Source organism: Aquila chrysaetos, chromosome 2 (genome assembly GCF_900496995.4).
Source record: "Aquila chrysaetos chrysaetos chromosome 2, bAquChr1.4, whole genome shotgun sequence".
Lineage (NCBI taxonomy): Eukaryota > Metazoa > Chordata > Aves > Accipitriformes > Accipitridae > Aquila > Aquila chrysaetos.
Genome location: NC_044005.1, coordinates 50,265,262 through 50,282,129, shown reverse-complemented (window position 1 = coordinate 50,282,129; position 16,868 = coordinate 50,265,262). Strand labels below are relative to the sequence as shown.

General features: G+C 42.1%; 1 protein-coding gene across 3 annotated transcripts in view; it reads right to left on the bottom strand.

Annotated features, from left to right (window-relative positions):
- SLC1A2 (solute carrier family 1 member 2) overlaps positions 1-16,868 on the bottom strand; it is a 103,356-nt gene that overhangs the window by 28,520 nt on the left and 57,968 nt on the right. For all 3 annotated transcript variants that reach the window (XR_003926868.2, XM_030038709.2, XM_030038718.2), the window contains exons 2-6: positions 10,884-11,023; positions 8,977-9,129; positions 8,086-8,336; positions 3,499-3,667; positions 383-509 (exon numbers count right to left, since the gene is read on the bottom strand). Coding sequence is in view for 2 of the 3 variants with exons in the window: in XM_030038709.2 (XP_029894569.1) it covers positions 383-509; positions 3,499-3,667; positions 8,086-8,336; positions 8,977-9,129; positions 10,884-11,023 (840 nt within the window). In the remaining variant the exon portion in view is untranslated. The remainder of the gene's footprint in view (positions 1-382; positions 510-3,498; positions 3,668-8,085; positions 8,337-8,976; positions 9,130-10,883; positions 11,024-16,868) is intronic.

Sequence of the window (16,868 nt, the reverse complement as noted above, 5' to 3'; positions counted from 1 at the left end):
CTAATACCCTGGGATTATGTTAACCTCCCAGGAAGATTTGGATGCTCTTGTGTGGGGCATTCTTCCTTGCTTAGGTGTCCTTCTATGTAATGAACTTCCATAATCAACGTGGTATTTGAAGGCCTCTGCTGGTACCTGCATGTCTTGGATTTCAGTAAACAAAGAACAGAATACCCTCAGAAATATTTCAAATTGGGCCCTAAATAATCACCACCAAACAGAAATAATGCTGCTATGGTTATACCATACCTGTCAAGTCTTTAAAAAATGAAATATTTAACTACATTGTTTACTAACAAACTGTGGTCACTATATGCTATATTAGGGTTTTATGAGGGTTTTAAATCCTTTTTTGCTCTAGAAGTTAGAACTTCAAACTTACCACATGATCATAGTTACTAACTTCATTACAATCTCATTCAGGATGTTGAAGAAATCCACCATCATCTTGGCCTGTTCTCCCATTTTCCCCATAGCAATGCCAAAAGCAATAAAGAATCCTATCAAACCTATTGGGAAAAAATTGCAAGACAAAAAAAAGCAAGTAAACCATGTTTTTACCATGTTTTTTAGGAAGTTTTTGCACCTAGTCAATGTCTCGATACTACCTGCTAATCCAGTTTTCAGAACTGTGTTACACATCTCTTGGGACTTTTTAATATGGACTTACTCTCAACTTTCATGAATGTATTCAGAACAGCTTTTATTCTTCAATATTTTACTAAATTCCAATTTCACAGCCCAGCTATGCTTTTTTCTTTTTTCCTGAACTGATCCAATCATCAAAAAATACCTACACCATAATCTTTTCAGTACCATGCAACTGTTAGAAACCTCATAGCCCCTGGCAAATGGGAGAGGCAATACAGGGCCCTATCATGACTCTTCTTTGTTGCTAAAACAGTCACTAGAGACCAAAAGCACTTTTCTCAAGCTTTGCAAAAGTCCCTTGACAGATTCAATCTACAGACTAGTCAGTCCTGGAGTACAGGGAAAGGCAAAAGCAGTCCCAGAATATAACTTTTGTGGGCCAGAAGTATTCCAGTGAAATGAAGAAGGTGGGGGTGGGAGGAGAAGGTTGGTATTGCACTTCAAGCTAAACCACAGATCTCCCATTAAACAGATTAACCTCACTGAAACCAGCTATCAGTGGATACATAAACATAAAACTCAATATGAGTAACATTTGGCTCCCAAATTTAAATGCTAAGGTGCGACAGGCTGGGGTATTCGAGTATCAGTACGAAAAACCAACTGAGTGCATCTGTTGTATTACTTCGGAGCTGTGTCTCCAGTGCCAACATTTACCATCCAGCAATTGTCAGTGTCCAGAGTGGGATTATTAACTGATACTGATAGATGGTTTGCATCTTCAGCCACTCTTTTGAGGCTAAACTTTCAGTCATGATATGAGTTCAGTATTTAACAAATGTGTGAACTCAGCTGGGAAATTCCTAAGGAAAAACCCATCAGGACACAAAAGCATTCATGAGAAGGGAATTTCAGCTACCAGCACTCTGGGAAAAGACAGGCTGTCCCATATCCTCACACTGTGTTTAGCAGCCAGACTTTTTTCTTTTTTTTTTTAATCCAATCTCCTGGACATAAAGTCATTCTTTAACACTAAGCTATCTTTGTTGAGTCACTTGAATAGGGAAGTGAAGCGTATGTTTGTGTGCTGCAGAGCATAGAGAAATGATGAAAAGCTTTTCAGTCAAAGACCAGGTAACTTCCTGGAATTCAGACTCTGCATCAGAAAACGTTAGTAGGTGGTTTTGTTCATTAATTCCAAACGAGCTGCTACATTAGTCATAAGAGTCAAGTTGGTTCATATTTGCAGGAATTTGCCTGACTTACAGTTTATGTAAACTGGATGGCAATTCCCCAACTTTTTCACTTCTTCATTCAAAACCAAAGCACACCAAACCAAAAAACTTTGCAAGATTTGAGAGTCATTGGTCAAAATATTACAGCAAGTCCCCCACCTAAACTGTGTATTTCCTTTCTGTAGGAATTGTATTCAGCCTTCTAGCTCTTTTCTTATCCATGACAGAGCCTGCACAAAACAAGTCCAGCACTAAATATAATGCATCTCTCACATTAGAAATACTGTTCCATTTTAATACATAAGCAGAGCTCCAGGAAAGAAAAAAGCAGGTGAGGGTAACAGCGCGAGCAATGAGCTGCTGCCTCACGCAGGGTGCAAGATGCCAATTTGCAGCTTTGAAAGAAAGCGTCTCCTCTGCCCACAGATGTTGGAAGGGAAGGAGGAGCTGTGGAGGCAGGCAGAATACAGTGGCTCCTGGCTCTTGTAGAGCAGGCTGCTTCGCAGAGAAACAAATCATCTCTGATCAGCTTACTGATGCTATGTCCTCTATGTCTAAGCAAAGCAGCCACTGCCAACCAACTAACCAACACCCGGAGAAGCTCTGCAGGCACAGCAGCCACTGTGTCAGCAGGAGCAGCTCATCAGCTGTAAGGAGTCTGTAAGGGGCCATTTGCTCCTAAAAAGGGATGGCCTAGTGGTTGGACAAAGCAGTGGTTTAGGTACTGCCACATACAGTCCCACTTTGAGGACGAGGTGTCAGCCTCAGCCCTGTGGACATGCTGCCCACAAGCCTGTGTATCTTCAAGTATAGGCGTGCCAATGAGGCTACAAATTGAGGGCTAATTTGTGACTGACTTCACCCACAAGGTGAAGGAGGAGTACTCCTCTCTGGGCTGACAAAACAGTGAGTCCAGGCAAAGAGGAGAAAAAAGAAGTGGTGTGGTGGCTCTTTGTTCCCCCGCGCCCCCACTCCAGTCCAAACAGGTCCTTCAGGAAGGGGTGGGAGACAGGCAAAGCCTTTGTACCACCCCCACTTGCTGTCTTGTCCAGACAAGATGGCACAATGGCAGTTGTTCATAATTTGCAGCTGGTAAAGGTCAGCAGCCAAGATGAAAGGAGGAGGGAGTTGTGACTCAGAGATGTGTCAGGCCTCTCTGGGATTTTTCTGGGGTGGTGCAGTTCACACCCCACCTCTCACTTCAGGCTCTGCCTAAAGCCAAATTCTAGTTCAATGTGCCCAAGACACCTACGGGAAACAACTGAGCTCAAATTCCTCAGGGGGTGGGTAAAGCACTGGCTCTTGAAGCTCTCCCCCGTACTGTTTTGCCAAGATGCGTTAGTATTAGTCTAGGTAGCCTACTTCTAGGATGAAAGGATATTTTAGGTATCTCCTACGTGCCTCCCCACTGTACTCCAATTAATACCTGCAAAGCTGCCAATCCAGAATAATTCACTTGACTGTTTTGTGATACAGTCATATTTCTAGTAAGACCATCAGATTTTCATCTCAGAGACCAATGGGCAACCAGTAGGTGATAACATTTGATGATTATTTGGGGAGACTAAACTTGCACTGAAGAGCGGATCAGACAACACTGGCTACCCAGTCACAGCCAAAAGCTGTGTCATACGTATGATGTACATATTTGAGAGGCAAAACATTTTCCTACCCAGGACATTCATGCCATCCTTAAATTCAAGTCCCTTCTTAATGACCAGCTGGGCTTCTGGTGGTGCTTCGCGCACTGTCTCATTCATCATAGCAAAAGCAGAGTCGGTGACATTCGGTGGTTCTTCAACGGGTGGTGGTACCAGCACCTTCTTGGTGACAGTTTGGATCTGAAGGCAATAAAAAGGGAGGATGAGAATGGAAAGAGACTGAATGGAATCCATATGGGAGATGAGGAAATAATAAAGAGAGTCTTCACTTGACGTTCCAGGGAACTGTATTTTGAAAGGATTAGACATGCATTCCACAACCTCTTAACCCCTCTTCCAAAAATAAATTTGCTTTTCAATAGTTCCAAGTGTCACAAAGTCCTGGGAGTCTTCCTCATGACTCTAGTGTGAAAAGTATGGCAAATACTTGTTCCTTACCACTACAATGTAGCACTTTACAGATAGTTAGCCCCTTTGTCCAGATGGTTCACAAATGGTGCTTCACAGATTGTATTTTACATGTTGATACCATTTATTTAGCGCCAAAAGACAGGGACCTCTAAGATCAGTCACAACAGCAACTCTGCAGTAAGGCTTGTTATTCAGGATGGTCTGCCCAGCTCAAGTTATCCTAGTTTGATGGGTAACTTGAATCAAAAACTTAAGACATTTCTAACACTTCACTTGGTGATTGCGAGAGCTCAAAATGGAATACACACAGTCCCTTGAGCTCCCCAATTAAAATATTGTGAGTGACAGATAACAGAAAAATTACCAGAGCTACCAGATACCTATAAAAGCAAATCTGACCACCTCAAAAAAGAAGACATCAGCATCTGAATGGATCTGGACCCCTCCTGGCACATGAAAGGCAGGGTCAAGGGAAAGCTGGGAAGGAATGCTAGGGGGAGAAATGGGCTTGAGTCTACAGCTAGGAAAAAAGGGAGGAGGGAGTGGAAAAAGAGATCTGTGACTTGCTTCTTTTAGAAGGAATGTTTTCCTCCCACTTCATACCTGGAGCCTTTCCTGCCTCTTCATGGCTCTGGGACAGGCAAAATGGTTAGGAAGCTATGACCAGTTTGCCATGGTTTCCCATCAGCTCCCTACTTTCCTTGATCCTAGAAACATGTTTGAGCATGGCATCAGAAATGGTGCATTAGCCTTTCAAAGAACATTTGCACCTCCTTCCTGTTGAGATGGCCATTGTAGTACTATGGATGATGACCCAGATTTGACCCACATATTTTAATACCTTATGGTTTTAAAATACCTTACGTCTGTCCTTTCAAAACCTGCTGTCCAAATCTAGAGAGGAGGATGTAGACAGAAAACCTACATAGCTTTCTCTGAGAAACTCTTCAGTTGTCCTGAAACAACCCAACATTCCTGCACTTTTACGTTTTTTTCAGAGTTAAATTTTATCTGAGGGATGTTGTCAACACAGTAATTTTTGTGAGGCATCCAGAGTGTAAGAACAGAGTCACAGAAATTAAACTTAAAACATTAGACTCTACACAGTCACAAATTCCACTAGTCACTTAAGTCAAAGGTCCTCAGCCCCTCTTTGCACAAGGCCACAGTCACTAAAAATGCTGAGCCTAACATCAAGTTTAGATTCTGACAACAACATCTGAGGCCAGAAAACCATTTAAATGTCACAGTCATATTTATAGATGATAGTCTCATTCTCTTTCATGGCACATAAGATCTTAAGTCTCTGCTAGAATAGTAGTTTTCATTATAAATTAAGACTTCCTTGTGGACCATACAAAAATTCAAGAGATACTGAAATCCCATGATGGTTCAGAGTTCAGTTTGCAAATTAACTGTCTCAAAATTGCAAATTAATCTCTTCATTGCTTTCTGCCAGGTCAAAAGGGATGGCATGTAAAACTCCCCCACAGACCATGGCTACACAGTACCACTGCGGTGCACCCTTCAAAGTCATTCTTTGCAGGATTTCTGCAAAACATTGCTTCTTCCTAAGGCAACCTGGAAACACTGAATGCTCATGGAGAGAGTCTGTATAAAAGTAGGAAGAGAAAATACATGCTGACACCATTAAAAGCAGTTAATTTTCCTCCGAAATAGAGACACACGTGATGCTGAACTCCTTACTAAGGCGTTAAGGGCTAATAGAAGGCACAAGTTCCATCTGGAAAGGAGCGTGACTTACTTTGCAAATGAAAGGTGGCTTTGTGACAGAGGTTTCACTGGCAATTAGTTTGGAATCTGATAAAATTAAACACTGGAAAGCCAAAAAGCTCAGTAGCTTTTTTGACTAAGTTTAAAAAAAAATCAATGGAATTGGTGATCCACAACTAGTGAAGTGACCTGAACATTGATACTACACACACTGAAAAAGCAATATTAAGGTTCCAGGAAAACTATCTGACACGGATAGCTTAATTCTTCTTTCTCCCACTTTTCATCCCTTTCTCAAGATATTTGACCTCTTTCAACTCACCAGAAATTTAATTCTCCTCTCTTCCACAGTTCAAACGAGAGAAAGGAAGAAAAAAACATAAGCACCCTGCTCTCCCCTCACTCAATTTTGCAAAAATACTTTTCACATTACATGTGATGTTTAGCCACCCACAGTTTGACCACGTGACTGACATTCCCATGATAATTTGGAAATATTGAGAATGTTCTCTCTTTAAACCCCCAAGGACTATGTGTTTTTATGTGGAAGTCCATGGAAGAAGTGAAGCAATCCAAGCCATTTTGGCAGCTTAGGTTGCCCTCCATTCTTCCACCCCCAATGGCCTCTTCTCCCTTACCCCTCTTCTCTTCACTTTATTCTTTGGCCATAACCACAGCTTCGGCTATCATGCCATTTCACATAGGAACACTTAAGAACAAACAACAACAAACCCTCTTCCATCTAAAAAAAAAAAAAAAGTCTGCATTATTACCAAACAATTTAGTTGTAGGAAAAAGCAGCTTACATACAAGAAATATGCTTACGCAGAAATTAAGAAGCACGCATTTTTCATTTATTTTACCCCTTGAAGTGAAGCTGTTTTGATTAAGCATTGGCGAAAAGCTTTTTTTTAATATCTTTATCAATGATTTGGATGAGGGGATTGAGTGCACCCTCAGTGAGTTTGCAGACAACACCAAGTTGGGAGGCAGGGTCAATCTGCTTGAGGGTAGGGAGGCTCTACAGAGGGATCTGGACAGGCTGGATCGATGGGCTGAGGCCAATTGTATGAAGTTCAACAAGGCCAAGTGCCAGGTCCTGCACTTGGGTCACAACAACCCCACGCAGCGCTACAGGCTTGGGCAAGAGTGGCTGGAAAGCTGCCTGGTGGAAAAGGACCTGGGGGTGCTGGTCGACAGCCGGCTGAGTATGAGCCAGCAGTGTGCCCAGGTGGCCAAGAAGGCCAACGGCATCCTGGCCTGCGTCAGAAATAGTGTGGCCAGCAGGAGCAGGGAGGTGATCGTCCCCTGTACTGGGCACTGGTGAGGCCGCACCTCGAGTCCTGTGTTCAGTTTTGGGCCCCTCACTACAGGAAAGACATTTTGGTGCTGGAGTGTGTCCAGAGAAGGGCAACCAAGTTGGTGAGGGGCCTGGAGAACAAGTCCTATGAGAAGCGGCTGAGGGAGCTGGGGCTGTTTAGTCTGGAGAAGAGGAGGCTGAGGGGAGACCTTATCGCTCTCCACAACTACCTGAAGGGGGGCTGTAGCGAGGTGGGTGCTGGTCTCTTCTGTCAGGTGGCTGGAGATAGGATGAGGAAATGGCCTCAAGTTGTGGCAAGGGAGATTTAGGTTGGAAATTAGGAAAAAATTTCTTTACCGAGAGGGTTGTCAGACATTGGAACAGGCTGCCCAGGGAAGTGGTTGAGTCACCATCCCTGGAGGTATCCAAAAAGCATGTAGATGAGGTACTCCATAACATGGTTTAGTGGGCATGGATGATGGTTGGACTGGATGATCTTGAAGGTCTTTTCCAACCTAAATGATTCTATGATTCTAAAATTATCTACCTACAGAGCAAGCAACACATGGTGCAAGCATTCTTCTTTCCCAGCATGCTTCAAACCTGGCCTGATGGAGCCACCTGTAAGTGGGTCAGCCACTTGACCGTATTATCCCCACCTAGTCTCGACTCTAATACAGCAATAGAAGTCATGGGAGGTTAGGTCTGAGGTACATTTCCACTGGCAACCAGCTGGAATGAAGATCATCCATATATTACAAACAGGGCATTGCAAAACCATCAGATCTGTAACTAACAACTAAGATCAAGTTCAACCTGGATAAAAGATCCCATAACTCAGCAGCTGTTCAGCCCCAAGCCAGCATTCATGACTGTATATATTGTATAAAAAGTAAGGGAAAAAAATAATTTTACTTAATAACAAACTAAAAATAATCTTCTTTTAAAAAATCCATAAATTTAAATAATAACTGCAACATAAGACAAAGCAGCTATAAATAATGTTCTTTCATTTACCTGCTCAAGACTTAAGACCTGTATTTCTCTTTGCATCATCGTTTCTGTCATTCACCTAAACAATGACATTAACTCTACAGACATGCCTGGTGAGTAAAAGATGTAAAAAATATTACCAAGAAGTAGAAGGATTTACCTGCTGAAAGCACGCTTGGACTAGATTTTCAGGGAAGAGGTTTCGGATCAGATCCAAGAAAGCATCCAGACTAGATACTTCATCATTCTTCTTCCCTTGACCAAGCTGTTTCTTGAGTTTCGGATTCCCTGGATGGATGGCTAAAACCAAAATCACGCCCAGCACAGCAGCAATAATAGTGGTGGACATGTAGTAGACCATGGCTCTTGTACCCAATCGGCCACTTGCTTTAGCATCTAAACCAGACAGTCCTGCAGGTGTTTTATTTTAAGAAACAAACAAATATATTGAGACTCAATATCCACTTCAATAATCATCAAATAAAAACCTTTATAAATGGCAAATTTTAATGACTGCCTACAGGTGCCTACTTTTGTCCTTGTGAAATTCTCACCACTAGATAGATCACTGAAACTTCTCCCTCCACTTCTTATGTGAACAACGTCTGCTGCTACTAATTTGAAGAGAACCATTTAAGATTCCATCTAATTGCAGAGGAGGCATTGAAAAATAGAGAAGATATCATACCATCTTTTGCCCTTGATTGCTGCAAACTGGTCATGGTCTGGCTGACACCACAGCTTTAAGAAGGCTAGGCTTGCTAGTGTCATGCCATCTTATTTGCAAGGACCAATCCAGGAATTAGGTGAAACAGCATATTAAGAAATTTCTGATGTTCAAGAAGGTAGTATGTGTGCATGTGTTTGAAAATACATTCACTGGAGCATGTATTAAAGCCAATGAAGTTAATCAGAAATTAACTCCGAAATACATGCTGCAACTGCAATATCCCTGGCAGGATCACACTATTATTCTCCCTCCATCATAAAAAGCAAACCAGGTGATATCTGGAGCAAGCATCTTAAAGTATTTATGGCTAATAGATCTTACCTGTGATTAAACTGGAGATAATTAAAGGGAGGATCAGCATTTTTAGCATCCTCATAAGTATATCTCCTGGGAAGGCTATTAACATGATGATGTCAGGGTCAATAGGTGTCGCTAGACGAAGAAGACCCCCACACAGTGCACCCAGGATGACACCTGGAAGAATAATAAAAGAGAGCAGGTAGGTAACATAACTATACCTGAATGCGCATTGATTACCTAGAAGAAAAAACAGTTACACAAGGCAGCTGATTTTTGGTACAGAGACAGATTTTGGAAGGCTTAGCCTTCTGATTAGTACGAGGCTGTAACATGCTTACCATGTATCTCATGATTAGAGAGAAGTGGTCCTGATGTTGAATTTTCTGCCAGTTGAGCTTGCACCTAATGTACTATTATGCTTCTGCAAATACAAATTTGCTGCAAACCACAATGTTACTGAGGTTTAGTAATACTGTGTAGGCCTTGCAATACACTGAGGGATACTCAAATATAATTCATATCATCGCTCTACAGCTGGCAAAATTGAGGCACCAAGAGGTGAAGTGATTTATATAAGGCCATACAGAACTGACGGAAAAGCCAGGGTTAGGACCCAGCTCTTTGGGAGTATGACATCTAGCTCTCAGCATAAGAATGGTACCACTTGAAAACAAGGTCAGCATGAGTAGCTATTTTACAGCATAAGAAAAACCCTCCAGGAAAGCTAGAATAGCCTTGTGAGTAAAACAGATTCAAGTCTCATTTGGGGGGGGGGGTCAGAAGGGAGTGCCCAATCTGGAATACTGCACATATCATTGAAGAAAACCTGATTCTTGGTACTCATTTACTACTCCTTCCCTTTGATGGTCTGCATCCTTCTCTTCTCTTTGTGCTCATGTTCTCAAATCACAAACAATCCCTTCATCACTGACTTTGATTTGTACAGTGATAACACCTAACCACCCCCTCAGAACTGAGGCTGTTAAAGCATAGTCTAGAGAAAAAAAGGCCATGTTTACTTTCAAACGTGGTCTTTGTGAATGGATATTTTATGTTTACATCCAGGCTGCCTTTGTCTTCCTGACCCCACCCCAAGTCCCAAGTGTAACAAAACTTGACAGGAAAGCCTGAGTTGTGATTTGCAGCAACTATGACTCTTTGAAGTATCTGTTTGATAAAATGGAAAACATACATGTATTTAAAACTTGTTCTGGAACTGCATCAGGCACCTTCTAAAGATGATGCAAAGCAAATACTGCCTGAACACTTCTGCACTATGGGTTTTGAAGGCTGAAAAATATGGATGTGAAATTTGCAGCTCAAGACCAGCTGCAGCTGGTCTTTCAAAAAATAACAAAATAGAGTATGTCTATGAATTTGCTGCGTTTGGCTGTTAGGCTTTCAGTGAAAAAGAAACAGGCAAAGAGCCAGTGAACCACAATAAAATGTCAAACTGTTCCATATTTGGAAGCTGCTAAAGCCAGAGGCAATATTCAGGATGAGATCATGGAGTGCTGGCTTACAGCTACAGAGAGGGGGACAAACCTTAAAAGTAGCGGAGCATGAACTGAGAGATAAAAGATGAAGGAACGGAAATTTTGGAGAGTTTTTGTCTTTTTTCAAAAGACTAAGAGAGAAAATGTGTAATGCATTTAGTTCTGCTGAATGACATCGATCTGACTGGCCTTGGGACTTAGATGGCACTCCATTCAAAACCAGATACACAATGTATATCAGTGGTGTGGATTTGCTCTGCGTTTTGTCAGTAATACCCTACACACCAGAAGTAACGCAACTATGCCTATGGGCATCCCACTTACTCTGTGGCTGTTCCACTGGAACAGCTGATGGCCACAGACAGGGTCTGTGGTACCACACGAATAAATACAGATACACACAGAACGTCCAGACCAGCAGATGCAACTTACCTAATACAGTGAGAGTCAGGAGCAGATTCCTGTGGAGCGACTGGCAGAACTGCACACATACGTTCCTGGATCTGTGCTCAACTGGACTTAAATGACTTTCATGCATCCGCACTTCTACTTGCTTAGGCATATTGTTGGCACTAGAATAAAAAAGGAAAATAAAGTAAAAGTTATAGCAAAAGATGCCAAAAGTGAGAGGAAAGTCTGGATTACTTCCATCATATATAACTGGGGAATCTGATGCCTATTCCATCACTTCCCACATTTCACAAACGCTGTATGTTGACTGCTCTGAAGAAGTCTCTGAAACGGCAATGGTTTGTCCTTCTAAAGGTGTAGCCTTTAAGGTATTTTTTTGCAGTTCTCTCTCAAACGGTGGAGAGGTAAACAGAATTAATTCACTGGACACATCATCCCAACTGTTTCATGGACTAACTATTGGTCTTGAGCTAGAAAATTCAGTTTCCCCAAAGATCACAGCTGTCTACTTAAGTAGGAGAGATGGCTGAAGAACAAAGTTTCTATTAGCAGGAAAATGCAGATTTTAGTACTTTATTTAATTACGATTCAGGAAAAGAGTTTAAAAATGAGGATTTATTTGCAAAATAAAGCATTCCAGAATATTTTGCTTAATCTTCCCAAAACGTTTCATTTCAACATTAACATTTTATTGTAATATAATCAGAATGCTGAGGTCAAAAGAATCTTTTTCAACTCGGTTCTAATGAGACTTGAACAACTGCCACTGAAAATTAGTCAGAAAACTACGCGTTCCCCAAGAAAACCTTTGGTTTCATTGAATTGGCAGTGTTTAGAGGAAAAAGTTTTTTCCTAACTCTGGTTTATATTTGAGTAAGTGATATGCACATGAGTGCAGAACTTCGAAAGCCATGCCTCTAACTTTCTCAACGACTCAGAAATCATTAGCAACAGGCTCCATTTTTATATACAAAATACTAAAATGTACTTGAAAAAAATACTAAAAATACTACTACAAATAAAACATACAGTTTCCCTAAAAGTTAAGGCTGTCTACTTAAATATGAGAAATGGGTAAAGAACAAGTTTTTTATTATCAAGAAAATATATATTTTGAGATCTGCTCTTATACCAGCTTAGGACAAGATTTTAGAAAAAGGAAACCAAATCTTCTTCTACAACAGCAGACCGAGGTCTAGAGACCTAAAACAGGTCTGCAAAGATCTATAAAGTTTCAATGTTCTCAGTACTAAACCATTTCCAGGGAATCAAACTTTTTTTTTTGTTATATATAGTATAGCTTGTTGTCTTCATAAAGTTTCTCAACAGAGTTACGATTAGACCTGTAATAAGAATTCAGTCGTTTTGATACAAATAGTTCCATGATTTTCCCTTTCAATGAAATGGCATTTCTTTCCAATACATTTGGTTGTTAAAAAAGTAACACCAGCAGAAAATGCACTAGAGGATACTCTTTTTTGTAAGGGGGAAAAAACCCTCCAAGTGTTGTAATCTTAATTTCGTGCCTTTTTAAATATTTTACAATGGTGGTTGCAAGGAAATGTACTCTAATGGTGGAACAGCAAACGAGAATATCAGTGCACATTCTGACAGCTTAAATGTGAGGCATGCCTACTTCCTGAAGACTTATGAATGCAAGTATCAGAGATGCATAAGGATTAGCTGGAGGATAATGTGCATAGCAGTTATTTGGGGAATTATGAGAAAGATGAGACAGTGTCTGCAGTCTTTGTGCACGTGGGCCACAAAGCCATGAAATCACTGGTGGAAGTGTGCCACAAAATCAAAGACCTTGGGATCCAAACTTTGCAACTGGGGACTACATCTAGTTTCACTTGCACTCTGAACATGAATGTACAACTTGTTTAGACCTATTATTCACTACAGGTTGATTATATATTCCTCTGAAACTTTGAAATACTGACAGCTGAAAGTAATTCAAAAGAAAGCCTTAGAGGCTCTTCCATTAGCAATTTAGTAGGCATAACTGGAATGTATCAGTAAACAGAAGCACTTGATGATGTTGTGTCTTTCTAGGATTTTGCTTTGGGCTAGGTTTAGTCTGGTTTCCTGGACCTTTTCCCACCTGACGCCATGCCTATATCTTTATACCGTCCAAAGGAAAGCCACCTCACAAATATCTGCTTCCTCAGCTGTGGGCCTTTTCTCTAATTCACAGACAACGGAAGCCTATCATTCCTCTGACACCACTGCTGAAGTAAGTCCTCCCATGCAGAAGCAGGCCTCCGGTCCTGCTCTTGTATTCAAGCCTTATTTCTATTCCCATTCATTTCTAAGTGACAGCATGGTGTTTGCTGGCCAGATCCCCCTTCCACTCCAAGTCTGGTCAGCATACAAACAAGGTTCATGAAGGGAGGGGATGGTGCACCTACTCCCACGGCTGCAGCGACTACGTCAGGATTATACCCCAAGTGAACCGAAGCCAGACCTGCTTGAGGTGGTCAAACAACACAGAGCTTGTACATGATAGCAACCATCTTCTTCAAAAGTTCAGCCATGTAAAGTGTAGATATCCAAATACCCTCTGAGAAGAGAAGGAAATGAGGACACAAAGCTCTTTAAGGATCTTCCTAAACTTCCAGGAACTTAATACTGTATTGTGTGCTTCTCTCAAGTGCAAAATATGGGGTTTACACTCTCCGGCTCTTCAAGATGGTAAGTGAACCTTCAGCACGGACTGAAATTCTGGTTGGTATGGGTTTTTTAAAGAAAAAGACCCAATACTAAAATATGCTAACCATTGTTGTGGAAGGTGGCAAAGCTGAGCTACACGAGCAGGAGCACACCCGAACGAGATGTAAACAGCACACGGCAATAATGGGAAAAGATTGTGAGGCTATAATAGCACAGGAAGGCATATATATTATAGAGACTGTTAATATGTTTTGGAGGCCTTTAAGGGTTTAGTTGCCTAAAAGTAGTCATTCATGATAAAGCAGAACTCCTAGCTTGCTTAATGCTTTTGCATCACGTTGACCTATTCTCTGATTGGAGGAGGAGTGAGATTTGGAAAGCCCTAGAGCCGGTTAGAGCCAAGAAAAGAGACATAGTACCACTAGCCTAAAAAACAGGAAAGAGAAAGAACCCACCTGGAGAGGAGACAAAGGACCCAAGGAGAGAGCAGACCACCCCAGACCCCCAAATTACTACTGGACCAGACAATGGCGCGAGGGATGGGAACTTAGGTTGTAAGGGCGTAATTTCCCAGGGATTTTAGCGTTTGGGGTCCCTCTCTGGAGGCACCCAGCTCGAGCTGTCTAGATTTGCACACCACAGATAGAACAAATTACGCTTTTTATTTTGAAGGCCTTGACGAGAGATTCTGCTGTGGGGAACCCAGGGTCGAGCCCCAGGGTGAGCGCGTGTGTGTGAGGAGTGGGAAAGGGCACCCGTCGGCTCGCCGGAGTCGCCTGCTGGGAAGGGACTCCGGTCCGAGCAGGTGAAGTCTCGGGTGGTCTGTGTGGGACTCCTTGATCGGTGTGCGAACGCTCGGGCAGCGGCTTCTGCCTTAACAGTTTGGCGACCCAGATGGTACCCTAGGTCGCCCACAGAACCTCTCGGATCCAAACCTCTGACTGCCGGCACAGGGTGAGTTCACCCGAGGATTTTGGACACAGGAGGCACCGAATCGTTAGAGTGGTGAGTGTTAAATCCCCTAAATTCAATATAGGGAAAAGGACAGAATTCAGGGGGTTCAAGTCCCGCCCAGAAATATTTTAAGGGGGGTTCAAGTAAAGCACTGAATCCAGCAACTCTTAATACCTCTGCCAGATGACATAGAGGAACACCATCAGTGTGAGCAAGCAATCCATGTTGTAAATAAACCTCCAACAGACTTAACAGATGAACCGATATCAAACCCTGATCTAATTCTATTTGTGGACGGCTCATCCTATTATTAAGGTGGTCGAAGGCATACCAGATACGCCATAGTCAACCAAAAATGGGTAAGAGAAGCGAAACCACTCTCAGCAAGAACAACTGCACAAGGAGCAGAATTAGTGGCACTAATGCGTGCAGCACACCTAGGGAAAAGAAAGCAAGTTAACGTTTATACCGATGCATGATATGCCTTTGGAGTGTGCCGTGCTACTGGAATGCTGTCCAAAGAACAAGGCTTCCTAACATCATTGGGAAGAAGACTGGCAAATGGGAAGGAAATACTAGACCTGATGGAAGCACTCCAACTACCTGGAGAAATTGCCATAATGCATTGCCCTGCTCATTCTAAAGAAAAAACAGAGATCGGCCAGGGTAATGAAGTAGCCGATGTTGCCACGAAAGCCACTGTGTTACAGCCCTGGAAGGCATGTATGGCTGCAATACCCACACAGAACCAGAATAAATGGCCAGATCTTACCGATCCAAAAGCAGTGTATGAAAAAAAGACTGCTTAAAGGAAGAGAGATGGGAAAAATGGGAAGCTAAACAAGAAGAAAGTGGGATTTGGACAACTTGGGGAAAACTGATCTTACCAAAGAAATAAAACAACACAGTGGCCAGGTGATTCCATGACAAAATCCACGAATGAGCAGAGTCCATAGCAGAACAAATATGAAAAGAATGGTGGGCTCCAGGAATTTATGGAGCAGCAAAGAGAGTTGTTAGCAGCTGCCCAACATGTCTAAAATTCTCAGACACTCAGCCTCATAAAGAGCCTGGAGGGCAGCCTTGGGCATATTTCCCCTTCCAAAGACTTCAGATAGATTATCCTGACATGCCCCCAGCAAATGGATATAAACATCTTTCAGTTATAGTGGACCAATTATCTGGATGGGTAAAAGCATTCCCTACACAGAGGGCAGATGTGAGGGGACTAGTAAAAGCTTTATTGAAAGAGATAATACCAAGGTATGGAGTCCCAAAATCAATAGAGTCAGATAGGGGCAGCCACTTTACAGCAAATGTAACAGGCCAATTATATAGATCCTTAGGCACAGAGAGAAACTTAAATACTCCCTACCATCCACAATGCTCAGGACAGGTGGAAAGAATGAACAGAACATTAAAAGACAGGATAGCAAAAACCTGTAAATGTACAGGCCTGAAATGGCCCAATGCATTGAATTTGGTGCCATGGGACATTAGAAACACCTCACGGCGGCATACAGGGCTGACTCCTGTGGAGATACTATTTGGGAGACATTTAGCCATACCAGGGACTTATATCCCAGCAAAGGCCAGCCTGTTGGAGGAAGATGAACAATTAACACAGTATGTGATAAGTATGCAGCAGCTTCTCCCTTAACACCGTGCAGAGATGTTACAAAAAGTGCTGACAGATGAATATCATCACATGAAAAATGGTACCACAAAGGATAATAATTAAGCATTTGCACTGTTAGCACTGCTCTTAGCAATGAGATTTTTATTACCAGACCAGAGACAAAGTACTGTTCCAGGCTTTTGAGTATGTTGCAGGGGGGAGAGGAGGGAAAACAATAATGAAATAAAAACCTTCTGTGAAGCATAAGAGAAGCTTCTTGTGTAGCACATGACAAAATTAGTATTTTGCATCAGAAATTTTCTATCCAATTACTAGAAGAGGAAAATCTGTTTGACCTCTGAATCATGGAAATGAACTTTTGTCTTATGGACTGAGTCACCCTCCTTGTGCTGCTTTTGTGCCTCTATTTGCATCTTGTAAACAATATTTAGCTCCAGAAGAATGCAGAACTTTTTGCACCTGAAACCTGCAGTCACATAATGACATAACTGCAAGAAGTTCCTATTGAAGTCAATGGAAGATACACAGATGTAAGTTAGGGCAGAATCTGGGCCCTTACGGACCAGATCCCCCTGGTTCTGTCCTGCTCCTCTGCTGTCTGTCACTGTACATCAGTGCACGCTCACATGCACAGCTTTCTCCATACCATGAAGGCCACAGTGCCACATTAAAGCATGCAGTGATGGGGCTTAAATACATATAAGGCTTTCCTGTGCTTCACGTTTTCTTGCTGAAGG